The 16,480-nt window shown below is 35.7% G+C and overlaps 2 protein-coding genes across 2 annotated transcripts; both read right to left on the bottom strand.

Annotated features, from left to right (window-relative positions):
- Positions 1 to 3,304: 3,304 nt before the first annotated feature.
- LOC107172607 (uncharacterized) lies at positions 3,305 to 4,087 on the bottom strand. Its single transcript, XM_015522899.2, has one exon. It carries the CDS (start codon positions 4,085 to 4,087, stop codon positions 3,305 to 3,307), a length of 783 nt encoding a protein of 260 aa, XP_015378385.2.
- Positions 4,088 to 5,913: 1,826 nt separating this feature from the next.
- On the bottom strand, positions 5,914 to 11,602 carry LOC149063116 (uncharacterized). The gene is made up of 3 exons (XM_089215521.1): positions 11,495 to 11,602; positions 8,174 to 9,847; positions 5,914 to 6,684 (listed from the first exon to the last, which is right to left on the bottom strand). Exons 1-3 carry the CDS (start codon positions 11,600 to 11,602, stop codon positions 5,914 to 5,916), a joined length of 2,553 nt encoding a protein of 850 aa, XP_089071647.1.
- Between the last annotated feature and the right edge of the window lie 4,878 nt (positions 11,603 to 16,480).

The following is a 16,480-nucleotide window of genomic DNA, read 5'->3' as shown; positions in this document are numbered from 1 at the left end:
CCAGATCTGGTCCTCTCACTAAGTATGAAACGATAGACAGTTGCAGAGTCAAGACGGCCATCTGGCGGATGAAACCCTCTAAAGCTCCTGGACTTGACGGGATTACGGCCGGCATGCTTAGGAAGGCATGGCCGATCCTTGGCGAGGAAATAACAAGCCTCTTCAATAACTGCCTACAATCAGCCAAATTCCCACAGGTATGGCGTGTGGCCAAACTAGTTGTTGTACCCAAGCCGGGTAAAAAGGATAAAACAAACCCGAAAAGCTTTAGACCGATAAGCCTATTACCTACATTGGCAAAAGCCTTGGAGACAATCATAATACAAGACCTAGTGACTGAGACACGCCTAAATGAGTACGAACAACAACATGGCTTTGTGCCAGGTAAGTCAACGATAACGGCAATAAACAAACTGTACCATCTGACAGACGATAACAGATCAAGGCACGTCTTTGGCGTCTTCCTGGACATCACAGGCGCGTTTGACAATGTCAAGTGGGGCCCGGTGATCTGGTAGATCTGGGAGCGTCACTAAGAACCACAAGAATAGTACTGGAATACCTCAAACAGAGAACGGTCAGTCTCGTACTCGAGAATAAAACATACGCAATAACCTTGGAGAGAGGGTGTCCACAGGGATCTCAGCTTGGGCCCACTCTCTGGAAGGTTGCCATGACTGGCATCAGCTCACTAGCGTTAAATGACTCGGCGTCTATCGTAATGTATGCAGATGACATTGCACTCATCGTGGGTGCAGCGAGACCACAGACAGCGTTCAGTAGAATTGAGGAAAATCTAGAACTACTAAAGCAGTGGGCTTCGGACTATGGTCTCGCTTTCTCCCCAACAAAAAGCCAAATGATGTCTCTAAAAGGTGGATTGAAGCCAGGATATACCGTGAGTTTTGGGAATCAAGAAAACGCGGACAAAATAGGCTCACAGAACTCCGTCAAATACCTGGGCGTGGTTCTTGACCCGAAAAGATGTTCCTGGCAACACATCGAGTCACTGAGGGACAAATCTAAAGACATGTACCACCGTCTAAGACAGATGACATCGGCCAATTGGGGCATGAGCAGAATAACGGCAAAAATAATATACAGAGCAGTCTTTCTTCCGAGGATCACTTATGCAAGCGAAATTTGGGAAAAAGGATGCCTCCTAAAGAAAAGCGTTAAGCTGCTATGCAGCATACAAAGAGCACCGCTACTTGCAATAACCAGCTGCTACAAAACGGCCTCGACGAACAGTCTATCAGCCGTAGCAGGAGTTCTCCCGCTGGACTTAGAGATCCGAAAATGTGCCCTCGGGGTTAGCCTTAAGAGAGGAAACATAACCAAGATTGAATACGAGCGTAAACTTAGTAGTTTAATGGAAGAATGGCAGGAAAGATACGACAATGAAGAAAAGGGTGCATGGACAAAGAAAATGATTCCTGATGTCAGAAGAAGGTACACACTACCCCTGGAGCTAGATTACTATACGTCCCAAATGCTAACTGGCCATGGCGACTTCCTGGCACAGCTCCACAGATTTAAACTAGTTAGCAGCCCAAACTGTAAGTGCTCGGCTGGAGGCTCGGAAACAGTTGCACATGTTTTACTACAATGTCGCAGGACAGAGACACATAGAATAGATCTCATCAGGACCATGAGCGAAGAAGATGAAGAGTGGCCACCTCAGGACGGTGCGTTCCTGAAGACAAGACGCACGTACGAAGCGCTTAGAAAATTCGCGCGGAAGAGTCTAGAAGGCAGGTCAGATAGATGATGTCCAGAAAATGGACTTGGGTCAGGACGCAGCCACACCAGGTGGTGTATGTGCATAGACTCGGGGTGACCCGGGTGAGCACGCACGGAGTAAAGCGGCACAAGAGGCGGGTCACGCTCGAGCGCGTCCTGACCCGGGGCGTGCTCACGCATCAGGAGTAGACGAGGAGTGGGGCCCTGTAGTCGGGGCCGAGGACAGAATACGACTACAGTACTCCCTGCTTGTCGTAAAAGGCGACTAAAAGGGACTGGCCAGGCGGGGCTGGAGTCTGGGACTCGGACGCACCGAAACCTTCGGGGATTAGGGCGTTGAGAGGTTCTGACCGTGACCTCGAGAAGAGCGGGTCGCTCTCTTTGGAGAGGCCTCGGGGAGGCGGACGCACCGAAACCTTCGGGGACTAGGGCGTTGAGAGGTTCTGACCGTGACCTCGAGAAGAGCGGGTCGCTCTCTTCGGAGAGACCTCGGGGAGGCGGACGCATCGAAACCTTCGGGGACTAGGGCGTTGAGAGGTTCTGACCGTGACCTCGAGAAGAGCGGGTCGCTCTCTTAGGAGAGGCCTCAGGGAGGCGTTGCTACACACCAAGGCTACCGAGCCTCTAACTTGGGGGTCGCGGCCACCGCGCCGGCAGCGAGCGCTGCCCGGTGAGGGCCCACCGTGAGCCCGCGGTACACGGCCCAAATCTCGGTAGGATCACAGCTGAGGCATCACGCCGACGAAGCTCGGTCCCACCATCCAACCATTGATGTGCTGACCCAACGGGAGCGGGAATGGTACTCCGGGATGTGGGGGAGCCCCGCGGCGCTGAGGGAATTGGCGTCGTGCCCTCACACGCCGGTCGCGCATCGGCCTCGGTCGGTGGGCGGTCGGTGGCGGATTGGTTTCGGAGTGGCTGTTAGCAGGAGCTAACCTTGTGGTTAACAGACCAAGCTGGGTCTAGGGGAAGGCTGCCGAGTGAGATTACTCCTTAGCGCACACCCAGCCTACTGGTGGGGCTATATGCACCGGAGGTTGCCCGTGACCAGATACGGGAAGCGATGAGGATAGCTCGCGACCCGACCAGGGTGGCGAAGGGCACGTGTACGCCTTAGCCAACGGTACGGGCGCACTCTCTCCCGACTTCGGTGGGAACGGGCGTGCGCCCGGTGCTCGTGGTCCGTAGACGACGCGCGGCCGGCGGCCGGTGTGTAACACCGCCGTACGTCGACCGTGAGCCTCCGCGGCTCTCGACTAGCGCACAGCGCTAATGTGAGGTCCGCGGTTGTAGCCGCAAGGCATCAAACCCGGGAGTCCTCGTGTCTTGCCCTGGTATGACATTGATAATCCGACCTAAACGCCATTTCATTGGTGGAAGGTTTTCCTCGCGCATGATAACGATGGAATCTTCCTTCAGTTTTACACCCCTTTCGCTTGCCCACTTTGACCGTTCCTGAAGCTGAGACAGGTACTCTTTACTCCACCGTCTCCATAGAATATCCGAATATTGTGACACGCGTCGCCAACAAGATAGATAACTTGTTGGTACGTTCGTTTCATCAACTTCTGGTATGGCGGAGAGAGTCACCGATGAGAAAATGCCCGGGAGTTAAATGTGACATATCGCTAGGATCGGAGGACATAAGGGTTAGACGACTATTTAGACACGCCTCTACTCTGGTTATAATAGTTAGCAACTCTTCGTAAGTGAAGTACGAATCACCCAAGATTTTAGATAATAAGGATTTCATAGATTTTACACCTGCTTCCCATAGACCCCCGAAGTGAGGTGAACGGGAGGGTATGGATTTCCAATCAATGCCTAAATCTGATAACGTATCCATAGTCCTTTTTTTATTTTCGTCACTATGAAATAATTGGTACCATTCCTTTAATTTCCGGTTTGCTCCGACAAAATTCGTTGCATTATCTGAGTAGATTACAATGCTTTTTCCACGCCGGTCAAAAAATCTATTTAATGCGCGGATAAAGGCGTAGGTGCTCAGGTCACTGACGAGCTCGAGATGTATAGCTCGCGTAGCTAAACAAATAAAAACACTTACATAAGACTTCACTTTCGGGGCATTTCTTCGAATACTAGTTTTAACCATAAACGGCCCGGCGAAGTCTACTCCACATCTTAGAAACGCGCGGCCTGGAGATACTCGATGTTTAGGTAGATCACCCATTATCGGTTGCATTATAATAGGTTTCTGTTTGAAACGAACAACGCATTTGTTTACTATATTTCGTGCTAAATTTCGGCCGTTAATTGGCCAGTAGCACATGAGTACCGACGATAACATAGCTTGTGGACCTTCGTGCCATTGGCGGATATCCATCGAAAAATGTGGGGGGGGGGCTACAATTTTTTTTATGAACCAAAGCCGCGGGGATGAGACTACGCCCCCACTCCCCCTCGTTAATAATTTTAAACAAAATTTTAATTTAACATTGAAATAATTATACTGAACAACTGAACGAAATATTTTGAATGAAATGACTGTCTAATTATTTTTTTCATATTTAAAATTTAATACTATAATCTTACATAACAAATAATAATATAGTTTAGGTACTGTAGAAAATAAATAGGTACTATAAAATATTTGTCTTAAATGTTTTATTTTAAAACCATCATCCTTGAGGATTTAGAAAATTCATTTAAAATACATTCAGTATCCATATTTTTTGTTACATCTTTCTCTATATGTAGAATAGAAAGATTTGTAAATCGTTCTTGATACATAGAAGTTCTCACCCACGTCTTTATTCTTCGCATAGCCGAAAAAGAAAATAACAACCGACAAGTTACGTTATTTAACACGACGTACTATTTACAATTGACAAACAAAACATTGCTACCTCTCACACAGTTACAGGCAGCTACGGAAACAGGCCACTCGCCAACATAATTGACACAAAAGACGACAGTTTTGGATTTCCCTAATATTTATTTTTACACGAAAGATAAGAACACGGTGTCACGGACCACGGTACCTCAATAAACTGTTGCAAATAGTTAATAACAATTTAACGGAAATCATATCATCATTCAACAGTGCTATGTATGTGTTCTAAATTATTTATATACAGAGTGATCTAACGGGTGTCACCTTGTATAGGTATATAATATAATGAAAATTGTCTCAACATTTTTAACTGAAATGTTTTAAAAAATGTTTCTTAATATTTTTTACTGAACTGTACAATATTTTTATAATATGGCAAACATTTTAGAGGGGGCTTTGCGGCTATCAGGGGGGGGGCAAAGAGCCCCCCCCCCGGATATCCGCCAATGCTCCGTGCATTAATGTTACGTGCTCGTTACATAACAACAATTTCGTGAAATTACTATTTGATGGTAACACTATAGGGTTACGCTGGAAAATCGAAATTGATGCTACATGTTTTAATCGTCCACCCACGCATATTATATTATTCTTATCTAAGAACGGTCGCAGACGAAATAACTTACTCTTACTTGATATTGCTTCTCCGTTAAGCATAGATTTTATCTCATTGGCGAGTTCTCTTTGAACAACTTTAATTAATGACGTTTTTGCTAGTTTTATTTCGTCAGCACTTCAATTACCGATTTGTCGGCACCGATAGCCTGTTTTGTTTATTTTACGTGAGAAATTAGTTTTAAATCGTAAACAATATGCTACGACTCTTAACAATTTACCAAAGGACGAATAACGATTTATGATATTTATATCACTTGCCGTAGTGCATAGAGCGCTTATCGCATTTATTTTTGTTTCTGCACTCTCCTCGTTACACTCTAATGAGCGGTTCATCGTATCAGGCCAATCGTTTTCGTGTCGTGACAACCAACTTGGCCCGTTCCACCAGACTGATAAACTTGCTAATTGGGTGGGACAACAACCGCGTGAAATCATGTCCGCCGGATTATCGACACCGCTAATGTGAAACCAGTTTAAGGGAGACGTGATCTCTTGAATTTGACCAACTCTGTGTGCGACGAAGGTTTTCCATTTTTTCGACGTTGACGTGATCCAACACTATGTAACGCTGGAATCGGTCCAGTAATATGTTCTACTGATTGACAATTTCAACCTTGGTACGATCTTATTTGCTACCTTTGCTATCAATAGAGCGGCACACAATTCTAATCGTGGTAGTGATAATATTTTTAGTGGTACTACCTTTGACTTTGCGCAATTAATCGTACCGTATGTTTGTTATTCATGTACGTACAACGTAAATACAAACAACATCTATATGCCTTAATACTTGCATCCGCGAAACCGTGCATTTGTATAGAGTGTATTTTATCGTTTATCGTAATTTGACGCGGAATTTTAATTGCATTTAGATGCGATAATTCGGATTTGTATTTATACCACTCACTGCTTCTCTTTTCCGAAACCGGTTCTGACCAAGATAAACCCTCTTTCCATAACTCTTGCATGATTAATTTTGCACATACTATTACTAGACCAATTAAGCCGAGTGGGTCGTATATACGGGCAATATTGGACAATATATTGCGTTTAGTAAGAGGCGTTACTACAGAAGTTTCGTTAATCTTATATTTAAGTTCGTCGGTGTGAGAGTCCCAATATAGACCAAGTATTCTAGTTAACTCGTTACTTGTCTCTTGAAAATCCACTAAGCCGTCATTGTTGTCGAAACTATCTCGAATTATATCAGAATCGTTAGACGCCCATTTAAGCCTACCTAGCTCTAATTTGGCTGTAGACATTAATTTGATAAGTGCATTGCGTATCTCGATTGCGTCTTTCTTTGTAGCTGCACCGCTGATAAAATCGTCCGTATAAAAATCCCGTGCAACTAATGGTGCTACTGTTGGATATTGACCTTGTCCGATTTCAGATAATCTTTGTAAACAAGCTGTCGCGAGATACGAAGCAGGTACTGTCCCATAGGTGACAGTGTTTAATCGATATATCTTTATAGGGTCATTAACGTTCTCTCTCCACAATATACGTTGATAATCACGATGTTTCTCACAGACCTGTATCTGTCAGGGGGGTTTCCGTTTTCCGCCAAAAGGACCCTAGCCCGTTATCACCATGGCCGTTTTCCGCCAAAGGTTTTATTTCCGATTTCCGCCAAAAAAAATTAATAAATTATTTTTGAGAACCCCTGAACTGAATCCAGAACACCAAGTAAGCTCCTCACCTTGTATCATACACGCGCCAGCTCACCTCATGGTTCACACAGATATTGATCATAAACTATATTACCTATCTAATTCTTATCTTACGACTATTATAAAGTATTATTATTCGACTATTTAGGTATACCCAGCGTATTTTCTAAAGCATAGTCTACTATATGCGAATTGTTATGATTATAAACATCACTCATTACTATAAAAATTAAAATAATATAAAAGTACACATTCAATATTAACCATACGGAAACGATAATTTTTATAATTATCACATGTTTGTTGTCCAAATAATACATTATTATACAAATTTAAAGCATTTTACGTAAAAACTCTAAACAGTTTAAATATACATTTTTATGATTATAAGCATCACTCCATGATAAAATAAACAGGTATGTCAGCAACTTTGTGGTGCGCACAATATGGCGGCCGGCTTTCGCGTGTTATCAATTATCCGTAATCAGTAATCACTTATCATCATATCTCCTATAACAGACTTATAACTTATAAGCATGATCTTAAATTTATTTTTCATTTTATGATATTAATCTAAATCTCGCTATTACTTAGTTGTTTAATAAATATTACATAGAGTTTAATATTATGATGATTTTATTTTAGCTCTTTAACAATCAACAATATATTTAATATAACATATGCAAAAATAATATTTTACGTTATCATGAATAATTTGATAATTTTGAGAATCATATTACCCATGATAAATGACAAGTGATAACACTTCAGCCAATGAAATGTGGCTAAAACCGGACGCCATCTTTGCGCAAGCTCGCATAATAACCGTAAGTTGCTGACATACCTGTTTATTTTATCATGCATCACTCATTATTATAAAAATTAAAATTATATAAAAGTACACATTCAATATCACATGTTTGTTGTCCAAATAATACATTATTATACAAATTATTTACTATCTGGAAAAGAGATTTTTTTGACAAACTTAGTAGATGTACTGAGCACATCGTAATCATAACTGGCTGATGGATTCAGTTCAGGGGTTCTCAATAATAATTTTTTATTTTTTTTTGGCGGAAATCGGAAATATAACCTTTGGCGGAAAACGGCCATGGTGATAACGGGCTAGGGTCAATTTGGCGGAAAACGGTTACGCCCTCTGTCAGTACATTTTTTTTATATCGGCAGTTACCACAAAATTGTGAGTGCAAAATCTGGCTAATATGTGAATTAATTCCTCTTGTATTGACGGTCCTTTTTGCAGTACTTCGTTTAAACTAACCCCACTTTCTGTTTTTGTTGAGGCATCAAATACTACGCGTAATTTTGTTGTGAGGCTTTTTTCATTTTGTACGCAATGGTGAGCTAGATGGCACATACGACCGGGCAATTCGATTTCTTCGTTGTCCATATTCTGTGTCATATGGTTTAATTTTTCATATTCGGTCATAAACTTTACGTAATCCCCTTTCAGCGAGGGATTTTTTATAAATCGCCTTTCTATTGCGAATAATCTTCTTTTTGCGATGTCGAAGGACTTGCCTAATTTTGAGACGTTTCCGCGGAACGGCAGATGTACAACAAATCGACCGCTCTCGATACGACTAACGTTTTGCTTGAAAGTTTGCTCTTCCATCGTGTAAGGTTTGCTTTTACCGTAATCCTCGATGCGCCAAAACTGTTGTATTACATTTTCTAAAGACTCATATTTGTTTTCATGAATATTTTCGTGACTGTTTGATGTATAACAGGAAATCGTGTTTTTTATGTTTGTGTCGTTTGATGTTAAACCAGAAATAATATATCCAAATTTAGACTCTCGATATACAGGGTCATTTGAATCCGGTTTATACTGCTGAGCACCCACAATGTCATAAAAATGACGTGCTCCAATTAATATGTCAATTTTTTGCGGAACGTTATATGACGGATCCGCCAGTGTAATCCTTTCGAGTTTCACTTTACCTTTGGACACTCTTCGCGCGGGTAAATCTCCCGTGATTTTTGGAACAATTAATAATTGCGTGTTTATTTCATAATCACTCACACGCGATTTGATTCTTAACGATACCGTGGCAGTCACGTTCTGTTTTGAATTCCCGATGCCGTAAACAATATGGTTGGTCTTATGTTTATTTAATCTTAAACTGTTTACCAACTCCGAACAAATGAAATGATTAGTCGACCCCAAGTCGAGCAATGCCCGGGCGTAAATCTTTTCGCCGTTTAGGCCGAATACTTCTACTACCGAGGTACCTAGCAACACGTTATCGGTCTCATTAGCAACATGTGTTGTCGTCGCCGTCTGTTCACCTTTATCTGTGTTTGAAACTGGTTCGTTGATATTATGTTTTTGGTTTAAATGTAACATCGTATTATGTGGTTTATTACATTTAAAACAATATTTACCAAAACATTTACTACCACTGTGTTTGCGTAAACAAATTTTGCAAAGCTCTAGTTGGACTACCTTGTCATGACGATCACGTGTCCATAAAGCAGTAAATACTGGACATTTATAAATAGTGTGCGGCTGATTACACGCATAACATACAGCCGTAGCTGTCGATGTAAATGCCGTTGAACTTGTTGCGGCTTTGTATTTATTATTTTTACTAAACTTTGTAAGACCTTTTTCCTTTGCTGCAGACTCTGTATTTATATATTTAGACGATTCAATGGATTCGGATATTTGGAACCAATCCTCTATGAACTGGATTAATTTCGTAACGGACGGTATTTTGTCCTTGACCGATTTAATCTCCCACTCTTTCAATGTCTCGTTGTTTAATTTTGAACACAGTATATGCAACAACAGCGGGCCCCACTCTTTCGGTTTCTGTCCAAGCGTTTCTAGAGCTTTCATATTGCTAACGAGATCGTCAGAAAATTGACGTAATTTTGTCGAGTTGCTCTCGTTTATTGAAGGCAAATCTACAATATTTTTTACGTGCGTCTGTATCAAAATTTTTCGTATCGATTGATCACACTTTTCTAAGCTGTATCATAATTTGTTGCGCTAGTTTCCAAATATTTTATACAACTTTTGCTGCGTCATTAGACAGAGATGACCTTAAATAAAAAAATTTTTCTATGGCTGTCAAGTCCTCGTTAGTATGTATTACAGTCGTATAAATATCCTTAAATGACATCCATTCGTCATATTTTCCTGAAAAAACGGGAATATTCAATGGAGCCAATCTGACTATTGATTTAGTACTGTTTTTTTTGTGTTTTTTCTTCGCTGCTATGACCCCAATCGATTAAATTTTTTGTTTCGACCTTTGAACTTTCCTGTTTTGACGCTCTTATACATATCTCGGCTTCTGACATGATCCAGAAGTATAAGTTTTCAAATTTTAATCGGTAGGGATAATGTCACTTGTATTTCGACTTTCTTCATCGTTGTCTTCTATTGCCGATTGTACCTTTTCAAATTCGTACCAGTTCTCTTCTATTTTTGCTTTACGAATCTCAATCTGTACGACTTCTCGTCTTTCTGATTGTAAATAAGTTGAGAATCTAGTTATCGCTGCCCTTAATTGGCCTCTTCGCGCTATCAATGCTGGTATGTTTTCAACCAACGGTGGCCATATTATTATTATTCTTACATTATTATTAAAATCACCATTGGTGATGGCGGGCCTCGTGGGCCGACCTGAATTTCGCTGATATTATTACGCATATATTATAACGCACCAGTCGTGTGCGCTAAATTATTAATTACCTCATAATTAGTATATTCCTAGAACTGCCTTGTGCCAAAACAATGATTATTTCAAAATGTAATTCAGAATAAATTAGTCAACCATTGTAGTATGGTGTGCGGGAGCCACATCTTATCATTATTATTGTCATGTTCATTGTTTAATACAAATTATTATTATTATTATTACCCTAAAGTCAGTTTTTTTATTATTTATTTATTAATTGGCGTTTCATTACCCCATATGGTGTTAAAACCTCCGAGTTCCGCCGCAACAATCTTAGGCTTGTCGCGCGGCGCGGCTCGTAGTTCACAGGTTGAGTGTTCCCCTAAAGTTGTGGGTGGTTTGCGGAGCCCTAAAAAAGCTCCATACTCTCATAATCTATAAATATATTTTACCAATAACTACAATAATTTATTAGAATACAACTTAATATAATTAGATTAAATTAATAGTAATGTTATTTATATTAAAGATTATATATAACTAACCTACTATATTAATATTTTTATCATAGTTTTATTTTGACTATACAATACATTAGTTATTGCAATGTTGTTTATAAGAACATATTCCATACGTTTACATAAATATAGGTAGGAACAAATTTATTTTAGTCCTAGGTACATATAATACACAAAATTGTATAATACAATGTTTTTGTACCAAATTATTTTTATAATATATAGAACAAATGCATACAATAATCTAATCAAAATATTGAATAATTATAAACTAAAATTTACCTTGAGAAGTTGAAGGAATGTTACTATTCGTTTGTTCAATATGCCATAAATTAGGCACCTGCACTTCAGCCATACTAGAACATGCATGCAAAAAAAACTCTTAATTAAATATTATAAGAAACTAAATAAATAATTATTTGGTTTATTTACCTGATGATCTGGTAGATAAATGCCAAACTTGTCGGCTTTGAGAGTTGTTTGAGAGGTATTATGGTCCTCTGCGTCTGAATCTCCACCGTCTTCAGAATCAAATACCATATGATTGGTAATGGCATTCAACTATTCTAGAATCTCATATTCTGATAACATGTAGGAAAAAATCTAACCGTGTAGGTATTTCCACATAAAACAGAAAATCAAATCAAAAGTAAATATAAGTAATTATTATTTATAAAATATAATATGAGTCTGTGTTCATCTGCTCCCGTTGAGCGTTAACCCATTTTTCATTTGCGAGTTTTGTGCACTCACCCAGTAGATCTAATCTATCAGACAAAACGTTTGAAAAATTAATTTTTTTTAAAGGGAATCAATATTTTATCATAAAAATCACATTTAATTTAAAAATTAACCATAAAACTATAACCAATTTAATTTATATATTCATTTTTGACCAAAGTCCATAACCAATGTTCAATTATACACTTATAGAAACTATATACAGAAGTACAAATTAAGATATGATTTGTATGCTATTTATATTATATAGTGATGTATTAGTTTTAAATTTATAATCTGTACCTATTGAGTTAATTTATTATTTAATATAATTATGACTTTATAAGTGTTTATTTATAGACGTTTTAAGTTTAATAGTAAATAAAATTCGATCGGAAATATAAAAGTATCATGTATCTTGTATCTTTTCTACATTCACGATGTATCTTGTATCTTGATACACTAAATGCATGTATCAGTGTATCATGTATTTTTTTGAGTTTCTTTCCGAACGTTGGTAATGTAGAACAACTACTCAACAGCAATTATGACAGCTACAAAATTTACTAACACTGATTTTTGAACATTTTTTTTAATTTTAAGCAGATATAACATTATTGTATTTCATGTAATTTTTATTGTGATTCATATTTCACTGTTTTTTGGTATGGAAACTTTACTTTCTATTTATATATATATATATACAGGGTGATTCTTTTATCAAACATCATTATTTAAAAAAGTATTGACTTTTTCAAAATATTTTTTTACATAGTTTCAAGTTGTTAAAAAACCAACGCTTTTATTAAAAAATTATATTTTTTATCCTTATCATTTTTTAAGTTTTTCACTTTTTTGAATGGCAACATAGTTTTTTAATTTCATATTCCAAAGCAGAATATTTTTCTAAAAATTTTGGTACATAAAAATCGAATTGAGGACGAGTAGTTTATGAGTTATAAGTATTTAAAGTTTAGACAAGCGGAGTAGTGGACAAACATTTTGCGGGGTAACCCCGTACCACTCCACTCTGCACATCATTTAAAATGCACTTATTTAAAAATGTTCTTATAAAATATTTTTAAAAAACTTTATTATTATTTGAAATTACAAGGTTTTTAACATAAACTAGATCATTTCTAAAATTTTATCTCAATCTAAAATAAAAATCTGAATATAATCACGATATTATTTAAAGTTATTGTCTATTATTCGAATTAATAACGTAGGAAAATTGCAATGTTATTTAACTAAATGTTTCAACCTAAATACCAATAAATTATTTTTTCTATATTCTAAAAGTAATAATATAATTAGAAAAACGTCTTTTCGAAATAATTTTTTAATTTAAAAATATTAAAATTATGTTTTATAATTTACTTTTGGCCATGAGAATACAATTTGTGTATTAATACAAAAATAATATTAAATAATTTATTTTGTGACATAAATTTAACATTTTTTGTAAATAATAATATAATAATATAATAATATATTAATATCAATACTATAATTTTATTTGTAATTGCAACTCAATAATATGCATTAATGTATAATTATTATTTATATAATAACAATACTATACCAATAATTAATCATTTTTTAATAAACTAAAAATTATTATTATATCTAAAATCAAAAATTAATATTTCTACATATATATATATATATATATATATATATATATATACAGAGTGTCCTACAGAGTTCTAACAAATGAAATAACTTTTGTTCTAATCAATATTTTAAAAAAATTTCTTTTAAATATAATTCATAGACACTTGTGCTACATTTTTATTTTTTGTTTTTTAATACTGAAAATAAAAAACTTAAAAATTGATAAAAAATGTTTTAGAAATATTCAATATAGCCAATTTGTAAATCTGATTTTTAGAAAAATGTATATGGTAAAAACACTTATTTAAGTCAAATGGCTGATTTTTTACAATTTGTTTAAATATCAATGTTTTCTTTAAGTAAATTACGATCTAGTTTATGTTAGAAACCTTGTAATTTCAAATAATAATAAAGTTTTTTAAAAATATTTTATAAGAACATTTTTAAATAAGTGCATGTTAAAATCTAATTATTTTTTTATTGTATTTATTTTAATAATATATGTGATGTATAAACTATAAATTACTATAATTTACCTAACGAAAATATTGATATTTAAAAAAATTGTAAAAAATCAGCCTTTTGACTTAAATAAGTGTTTTTCCATATAAATTTTTCTGAAAATCAAATTTACAAATTGGCTATATTGAATATTTCGAAAAAAAATTTATCAATTTTTAAGTTTTTATTTTCAGTATTAAAATATATAATAAATCATAATTAAAAAAATTTAAATGGGAGAGAAAAAGTAGTACCATGTGTGTTTGTGTGATAACACTCTCTATGTTATCATAGATGTGAAAATGGTCAACCATCTTTGAGGTTAGATTTACAAAATAATGTAATAAAAATCATAAGTGTGTAATCCTGTAGTAGAACAATAAAAGTTTTTTGTTTCTAATTATGTGAATAAAGAATATAGTTGTTATTCTTTTTACACTAACAATTCTAAATAATAAGAAGAAAAACGAATAATAAAACATGGCGCAGTTGTAGAAGAATACTATAAGAAAACCACGATTGAAACGGATAAAGATAAAATGGAGTACCGAACACCTCATGAATTGTCCTTTAGTGGTAATGTTGCACAAAACTGGAAAGAGTGGTATCAACAATTTAATATTTATTTAATAGCATCTAATAAAAATGAAGAGAGTGACATAAGAAAAATTAATATCTTATTGAATTTAATTGGTCCACAAGGAGTTAAGATTTATAATAATTTTAAAAAGAAAGAAAAAACTAATTTTGATACGGTAGTACAAGCATTCAACCAATACTGCGAACCAAGAAAGAACATAATATTTCAAAGATACAAGTTTGGATGTTGTATACAGCAAGAGGGCCAAAGTTTTGATGATTTTCTCACTGAATTAAAAACATTAGCTGCTACTTGTGAATACAAAGAAGAGGATAACATGATACGAGACAGAATAGTGTTTGGCGTTAAAGATCCAGAAATCAAAGACAAATTACTAACCATAAGTAATCTGACGATGGACAAGGCAGAAGAAATATGTAAAACCACAGAGGCAACTAAACAAGAACTTCAAGAAATGGCATCATCATCAGAAGTACACGTGATAAAAATGAAGAGTACAGATAATGGGAAAGGTAAGAATTTAACTAAGACTAATAATAATAAATATGTTAAAAATAAATATGTTAAAAATAAATATGTTAAAAATAAAAATGTAAAGAGAGTATTTAAGAAAAGTGACGGTGATAAAAATAATGAGTATAACTGTAAGAAGTTTGGTAGGAAACATAAACCTAGAGAGTGTTTTGCATTTGGTAAGATGTGTAGTATATGTAAAAAAATGAACCATTTTGCTATAGGCTGTAAGAATAAAAACAACGAAGAGAAAAAAGAGGTCCATGAAACGCATTATAGCGAGGAGGAGATGTTTCAAATTGATACAATATATAAGGTGCATCAGATTAATAGTAGTTGGGCAAAAACAATAAGAGTGATTAATAAGAATATAACATTTAAATTGGATTCAGGTAGTGACGTTAATATTATTCCGTGGGAACATTTCAATGAAATTAAACCACAACCACAGTTGAGATCTAATAAATGTAATGTTGAGTCGTATGGAGGTCATAAGATAGAGTGCCTAGGAAAATGTCAAATAAAATGTATAATAAGTCCTGAATGCATAGATAATGTTGAGTTTTTAATATTAAAACCAAGTCAACTGCATAAATGTAAAAATATTATTCCTATATTAGGGTTAGAATCATGTGTAAAATATGATTTAATAAAAAGAGTTGATATGATATGTTCAGAAAAAGAATTATTCATAAAAAATAATGTTGATGTATTCACTGGGCTTGGTAAGATTCCTGAATTGTATGATATACAGCTCAAAGATAACGCTGAACCTCAACCAGCGCCTTATAGGAGAGTACCACATACAGTTGTAGATAGGTTTATAATTAAGTTAAAAGAATTATTAGAAAAAGGTATTGTGTCCTATGTTGATAAGCCAACTGACTGGTTAAACAACATAGTTATTATTGAAAAACCAGACAAAAGATTAAGATTGTGTCTAGACCACCAACACTTAAATAAAAATATTGTAGAAGAAAATTATCCTATTCCAACGTTAGAGGAAATAACTCCTAGGTTATTAAATAAAAGTTTTTATACAGTTCTCGATCTTAAGGATGGATTTTGGCAAATTGAACTTACAAACTCATGTAGTAATTTATGTTCATTTCCAAGCCCATTAGGTACCCTTAAATTTAATAAATTACCATTTGGTATTAAAACTGCACCAATGGTTTTTCAAAAATATAATATAAAATATTTTGGTGATATTCAAGGTTTAACAATTTATTTTGATGACTTCATTATAGCAGCAGATAATAAAGAAGAACATGATAAGATTTTACAACAAGTCATTGACCGCACTAGGAAATACAATATTAAATTTAATCAAAATAAAGTTCAGTATTGCCAGAATAAGGTAAAATGTTTAGGACTATTATTTGATAATAAGGGCATGTCTATTGATACAGATAGGACAGAGGCAATAAAATCCCTTAAAGAACCAACCTCTAAAAAAGAACTGC

This window comes from Diuraphis noxia, unplaced genomic scaffold, assembly GCF_037042655.1.
Source record: "Diuraphis noxia isolate RWA-SAM2 unplaced genomic scaffold, SU_Dnox_SAM2 contig0001, whole genome shotgun sequence".
Lineage (NCBI taxonomy): Eukaryota > Metazoa > Arthropoda > Insecta > Hemiptera > Aphididae > Diuraphis > Diuraphis noxia.
This window is presented reverse-complemented; position numbering and strand designations above follow the sequence as displayed.